The 7,323-nt window shown below is 56.1% G+C and overlaps 1 protein-coding gene across 1 annotated transcript in view; it reads right to left on the reverse strand.

The window, feature by feature from the left end:
- Positions 1 to 6,914, reverse strand: part of LOC131213528 (transcription factor Sp8) — a 14,135-nt gene extending 7,221 nt beyond the window's left edge. The window contains exon 1 of the mRNA XM_058207581.1: positions 6,804 to 6,914. Coding sequence (XP_058063564.1) covers positions 6,804 to 6,914 — 111 coding nt within the window. The remainder of the gene's footprint in view (positions 1 to 6,803) is intronic.
- Between the last annotated feature and the right edge of the window lie 409 nt (positions 6,915 to 7,323).

A 7,323-nucleotide genomic window follows, 5' to 3' on the forward strand; every position in this document is an offset into this window, starting at 1 on the left:
GGTCTTCGGGCATCGACGCCTACATATCCTCGAAAAAGGACCAACGCGTGCTGTGTTTTTGTTGGTTTTCCCGTACGGCGTACTGCATTTAATCGTCGGTGGTCGCACCCCGCCAGACCCCCCACCCCAGGCAACTCCACCCAAGGAGCCGCGTGGTTTGTGTCCTTCTCGACGTTGGCCCGTTCCGTTGATGATTACCCAAAGTGCGATTGATTTCGGTCTCTAGGAACCCCACTCCAGCCCCTCTCGCACTGCCCCTTCTCAGCTGAAACAGTCAGCGGCGTGCGGGGGCGGAGGATCAACAAAACAAAACCCCCGAAAAAGGTCAAATGTGCCAGAGCCAAGGGGGGGGCAAATTAGGCTTGCCTGCTAGGACTAAACGGGCGCGGCGTGGCTGGATCGCTGCACCCCACCCCCTCCACCAACCCTTCCCCTTCCCGTTTCGATGACCAGAGCGCGCACCCCGGGCGCCTGCGTTTGATGTATTTATTAGGCGGACGACCATTTTTGGGCCACCCACTCTGCCGGGACTCCGGCGTGTCGGCGTGCGCGTGTGTGTTGGGGAAAAAGGGGGTAAAACGTGAAAATTGCCACCTTCGCCCGCCTAATGGGCTTCCGTCTGCCCGCGCTTAGTGACTGACTAGTGAAGCTCGACCCCGCGCGGTCGGTCATCCTTTACATGTTTTATTCCTTTTAACACACTTAACTCCCTCTTCGTCCCTCCGTGCAATTCCGTAATTGTGTTTCTGTCCCCACGCACCCCATATCCACCAGCCCCGTTGCCACGGGGTGCCTCGTCCGCACTAGTTTCGGGAAACTATTACAAACAACCACGGGGCTCGGAACAACCCGATCCGACTCGTAGTCCTCCGGGGGGCTGAATCCGGAGAATTGGCCTCTAGAGCACCGGGCCGGGTCACGACCGTACCCGGACGACCTGTCAACATTCCGGAATGACCTTGGAGATCTCGTCGGTTCCAGCTCGGATAACGTCCCGAAGCCAGCGAGATTGACGCGAGCGTGCAGCTGGCGTGTGGACTAATGGGGGCAGGCCCCTCCAGGCGTGTACTTTCGGATCGCACGGAGACCTCTCGGAGACCGGGGCAGAAACAGCCCGCGGACGTAAACAAATTAGCCCAGCACGCCAACAATGTCTGCTGTGATGCTGCAGCCCTCCACACAGATGCTCGCAACAATGTTTCGAGTCTGAGCGGCGTCGTAGTTGTAGCGGTGTCGTGTGTCGATAAGCCAAGGACCGGAAAAAAATCTCAACGCAATCATCTCCGACGGAGCTCCGATGGAGACTTCTTCGACGAGAACGAACCGATCCTTCCCCATTACTCGGATCCCGGGCTCGGATGCGTCAAAATGCGTCAATTTCCCGATGATGAGTAAGACGAGTGCGTGACCAGCGGGCCCCTGGCTGTGTGTGAGCGAAGCAGTTAGAAGCCCGGAATCTCTACCACCTCTAATGACGACACACGCCGCGCCGCGCGGAGGAGAGCCTGGTGATGAGACGATGGCGTGCGTGGCCGGCGGCCCGTAAGCGTGCTGTTCCGTGCGGGTCCTGGTCCTGGACCTCGCTCGGAAACAATGTATTCCGGGCCCCAGAGGGGGAGAGAGAGAGAGAGAGACACAGGACCACCGTTGGCCGGATGTGTCCGGATCCGGGGAGCGAGCGGGTTGCGTTGCGTGTTTCGACTTGGTTGGCCGGCGGACCGGGATCGAGGTCAGCGAGCGGCCGACCGCCCCAGTGCCTAATTAATCTCGGACCTCCCCCCCCGCCCCCCATCGGCTCGGTAATGAGTCACCTCGGTCGGACCGCCGTGAGACCCGCAGATGAGCAGCGCACCATTAAACCGGGCGGGGCCCGAAACGCGTTTTTCCTTTTTTATTTTAATTAGTTGCGATCGTTTGCTGGTCGTTCTCAGTTCTCGCGCCACATTGTCGCCAGGCGCCAGTAATAGGCATTAATGGACCCGCGGTCAGGGTTCCACGGTGGAGGTGCCAAAACCACCGTTTGACAACTGTATCTCGCAATCCGGGACAAAATCGACCACAAAACGAGCAGCAGCAAAATATAATAGGTGAGAAAAGAAAAAAAAAGGGCCAATATTAAGCGTGTCCGCAGGAGAGCCTTTTGTCGAGAAAAAAAAAGCCGGCAAACGGGCTGGAAACCGCGAAAATCCGAAGGGAGCGCAGAAATCGGCACGGCAACATGTGGCCGAGTCCTCGCCGAAGGATATCGCATCGCACGGAGCAACGGGATGCACCGGGCGCCGGCGGCCCAGCAGGACACCGGCAACAGGGTGTCGCCTGCGCGGGGTGCACTTCGCGGGCTCCGACGTCCAGCTGTGGGACGCCCCGTCGCGGTGAACGCTGAGAGCGCTGCGAACGGAACCAAACTGTTCGGCGCAAACTGTTGCAGTATCGCCGCCCGGTAGCAGCTCCCGGGGTGCGCTCCCAGGACCACCACCCAAGTGAGCAAACGGTTGCTGCGGCGGCCAGCGGGACGCCAGTTAACCTCTTCACACTCTAATCGAATCAATAACACGGAGCACGTCGCACCAGTAACGGTCGTAACACGGTAGCCTTCGGAAGATCCTTCCCGCAGAGGTAGCCCCCAGGACAATCAATCTCTTTCTCCGCGCGCGCCACGTGGAGGGCCAACTTGGTTGGCTGGCTGGCGGATCGGTGTCCGAAAGAGTGACAGTTGGAGTTGGAGACGTTCCCGTACAGGACATTGTGGGGCAAATAGGCCACGGCCACGGCGGCCAAGAGAAGGCGAACAGGATGCGGATGGCACAACAAGCCGCAAGCCGAACCTCAAGCCGCTTCTTGCTCATTAATCATCGGATCCCAAGGACCCCTCTCTTGGCCGGTTCCGGTTGATTGGGCCGATTTCACGACCACTTCACGGCGGCGGCGGCTAGATCATCCGGCCGTCCACGCCACTCGAATGGCGGCCTAATTAGGCGTAAACATTTTAAAATCTACACACGGCCCGGCGGTACGGGAAGCGCGGAGCGGCCTTCCTTTTTATCTGTGCCTGTGCCGTTTGTGCCCTTTGTGTGCGCAATTTTCCACCCAATTTTCCACACCCGTAGCCGTCGTCGTCGTCGTCATGCGCTCGGCTCGGCTGCTGGATGTTCCACTCGTGTGTCATCGGGGAATTGTCATTTGCACGCACAGACACACGGGCACGAAGAGCGCATCCTTTTATTCTGTTTCACCCTTCGGCCGGCCGGCCGTTGATAAATCGGCGTATCGCCGGCTTCGAGAGGAAACCGTTTCCGGCCACACTTCACCATCATTTTATGGCCGTAAGGGAAACGTAGGGGGAAACGTGGGACGTGCGGGGTGGTAGTGGGGGGGGGATAGGGAAAGAAAGGCAGGATGAGCGGGGCCAGAACGCCGAATGACACGGCGCGGAATCAATTAAACTACAATAAATCACAAATAATTTTGGCGAACGGCGCGCCGCGACCCGAGAGGTGGCGCAATGGCTGTTGGTTTTGCGCTAGTGTTTGTTGATTTGTGTTTGGTTTCCTTTTTTTCGTTTTTTTTCTTGGTTCATTTCCTCAGCAAACGAATCATAAGGACAGACCATCGCGGGCGTGCTCATCGCGGGGAGAAAATCGCGCACTTTGAGAGACGCAAAGAGGATGCGGCTGCGGAGGCGGTGGGGTACCTTCTTCTCTAGGGAAGCATTACCCCCCCATGCCCCCACCACCGTTCCTGCCGACCCACGTCCAACCGTACGTTGACCGTAACCGGAGAAGATTTATGACAAATTGGTCACCCTGTACCGGAGCCGAAGGGTCACCCTGTACCCGGGTCCGGCGGTGCCCCAAGCCCCACGGACACCGCGTTAGAGCCGTTTGATGCGCCTGTGTATCCGCCGATAATTTACGACCAGGCGCCTATAAACCGGTCGTAAAACCCGGTTTTCTCTGATGAGCCTCCCGAGCCGCTCGAGGCGCTGTGATGTTGGCGCGCAAGGGCTCTGCGGTTTCTGCGCAAGGACAGTCCTAGTGACCGTTCGCCGTTCGGCCATACGGCACAAAGGCGATTCCGTCTCCGTGTCTAACGGAGCCGACGGCGATGAAACGCAACTTTGCAGCGCAAAGTTGGGTCCAGCCTCCCAGCAGGACGAAAAGATTTGTCACGATATTTGATTCTATTCGATCGATATGAACGATATGTCTCGTCGATGAGTCGATGAGATGAGTTTGATAACGATGAGTCCTCATGATGTCCTTTCGACCCAGAGCTCCCTAAATCGGATCTCTCTGATCGTTGCTGAAAGGTGATAAAGAATTGGCATTTCCATAACGCAGAATAGCTCACGCACGCGAAGGAGCTGAAGCCGAGCTGGCTAGATAGCTAGATAGCTGGACTGCACTTTTAGCGCCCCCGGGCCAGCAACCAAGAAACGCAGCGTTATTATTATTCATCGCACCGACTATCCTTCGCGCAGGCGCTTACAGAGGCCAGCGGTCCGGGTCCGGCGGTCCGAAACATGACCGCAGATCGAACGGCTTCCGAGTGATTATTAATTTAATTTCAAATCACCGACGGTCTCCAATGGTCTCCCGTGCGCCGGTCGCCAGGCGGTTCGCGCAAGCAATTAAATTTATTTCGCCGTTTTCGCCTTTAGTGCCGTGTTTCGAACGACCTTCTCTTCTCTTCGGTCTTGTTGAACGTATTTCATTTTTGTTTTTTGTGTTTGTTTCATACTGTCAGCGAGCTGCGAATGCGACGAAAATACATCTCGACGAGCTTCGCAAAATACGACCGACACCGGTTTCGGGTCCAGGTCCTCCAGCGGCGGCGTGGTAAAAATCGGAACCGATAAAATTAGCACACCGTTTGGACGTGGATGTCACATTGGCCCGGCAAAGCATTCCACAGTCGGCCAGCTGTGAAGCAATTTGCCAAGGCGCACATGGCGACCGTGACAGTAATCGTCTTTTCTGGCATGTTCGTGTTTCGGTAGCCACCCTCGGGAATGTGGTGGAATGTTTTAACATTAATTCAACCATATCTACGTGTGCCGAAAAAGGGGAAACTGAATACCGAGGCTTCGTAGAGTCGGTGCTCGAAATTGTTGGTCTCTAACTGAACTCTAACCAGAGGAAGACCGGAAAACAAAATGCCGACTGAAAGTTCAGTCTTTTGTTGGTCAACCCACCTGAAGCCCAACAGCGAAAGGCGCAATGGGTGCAGTAATCCCGGGCCCTAAGTCGGACTAAGTCACTGTGTACACACCGTTGTTGGGTGTGCGAGGGTCCGAGTGTTTGTGTAGGGACCAACCTTCCCCGATCCAGTTATGGACTGCTCGCTGTGAGGAGCCATCGACAGAGGACGAAGAGATTAGGAGCCACTCTAGCCATCGGGAATTGGGTGCATGATTAGGTTCGACGTCTCCGGCCCGGGGCCCGAGACCCGTCAGCAATTAATCCCTTTTCGCCTTGCCGAGTCGAGTGGTGAGTTTTGCCAAAGCGAAAACAGCATTAGCGAGGCTCAAGAGGCCCTTACACACGTGAAAAGGCGGGCGATGCCGGGGGAAAAGTAGTGGCTCAAAAGGTAAACTGGAACAATCAGATCGAGGGCCCTCCGGGAGCCCTGCCTAATACGCGCGTGTGTGTGTGGGAGAGAGAAAGGGCCGAACAATGAGAAGGCACCCCACAAAGAGGCAACCGTAAAAAGGCAGACCGTAAAAGTAGCAGCAGCAGCCCACAGGGCAGAGCATAATGTTGCGGGCGACAAGTGACAATGACACAGTTCCTGGGCGACGGCGACGGATTTGGCATTGTTTTCGCAACGGCCGCAACGCAGCAACCATGAATCCTTGCGCCGTCTTCCCCTGTGCCCTTGTCTATTTTCCTGTCCAGCTCCACACTCTCTGCGGGGCGCACGCGTTTAGGAGCTTAAGCCCACCGTTCCCTGGAACTTCCCCGGAAGGTAACGCATGATCCCTGAGGCCCTGAAGCCCTGAGGCCCTTCAGGTCTGTTGTTCAGAAATGGAGAATTTGACCCAAAAATAAAATAGCAGGAAAGCGGGCCGTGAACACCGTGCAGAGCGTCGCAAGTGATGACAGGCGGCTGGTTGCGGTGAAGGAAATGCGTCACCCGTGATCGTGTAATCGCGATAGAGTGTCGGGAACCGCGTCGGGCCCCGCGTGTGCGGCTAATTGCGAGGCAAGACACCACCGTGGTCCCGAAAGAGAGTCAGTCCGAAATAATGGCCTCATCAATGGGGGGGCCACTGGCTTCCCTTTCGGGACCGTCGTCCCTATCGGCGATCTCTGCCGCCACCGGCGAGGTCTTCACTAATGACGGTTTTAATACATTTTTAAAAATATCACACACCCGTCGACGGGGATCGTGTCGAGAGATATGGTGAAAACGAGGTCCTAGAACCCCCCCTATTCGCTGCTAGAGACCGTCCCAATTTGGGTCTCGTGGTTTTTGGGTGTTCCCGCTAACAGTACGGGGGATCTGTCGTGATCGACAAACATAAAATTTCTATTTAGATCCGACGGGCACTGCGCTAACAAGAAAGAACTCCACCTGATGATGACACAGGTCGGCGTGTTCCGTAATCATACTTTTGGGCAGTTTATCAGCCTACACGGATCGAAATTTGGCTAACCGTCGACCGAAGGGTGCTCATTACTTTCGCCTCAGAAGTGCTTCCGACTTCGAACCGGGCAAACCGGGTGGATTTTGGGGGGGGACACAAGTTTTCTACAGCTCCCGGCCGAAGCTTGTCTCAAATTTCGCGATCAAACACTTACCGTTGGTTTCTGTGCCATGTGCGTGGTGATGTTGGTGATGTTCATACCCATGGCCGGGAGCTGGGCACCGTAGAACTGGGCACCGGCGGACGGGCTCATGTCGGTCAACATGCTGAACACGGGATCGAAGCCGGTTCCCCTCGGATGGTCCGTCGTGTCGGCGTTTCGCGCGCTAGCGGCTGGCGGAAAACGGCGAAAATGGAGTCCAACCGGGCCTTCCGGGAAGCCTGGGGTTGCCTGGGAGCAGCGTTTCCAATTGCTGCGGATGCTGTGGCGGTGTTGGTTTCGTCCTGTTGGGTGCCGCTTTTCGTTGCCGCGGATTCCACCACACGCAATACACCCGCACAGACACACAAACACATGCAGTAACTGATGCACACACTACAACACCCGGACCAGGATTCGGAACCTATCCTAGGAGTCGTCAATCTCTCTGATCTCTGTGATAGTTTGTTTGTTGTTTGTTTTTCTTTATCGAACTCTACTTTCTGTCTCTCTCTGTTGAAGTTGTGCGCGAAGT

Source organism: Anopheles bellator, chromosome X (assembly GCF_943735745.2).
Source record: "Anopheles bellator chromosome X, idAnoBellAS_SP24_06.2, whole genome shotgun sequence".
In the NCBI taxonomy this organism is placed as follows: domain Eukaryota; kingdom Metazoa; phylum Arthropoda; class Insecta; order Diptera; family Culicidae; genus Anopheles; species Anopheles bellator.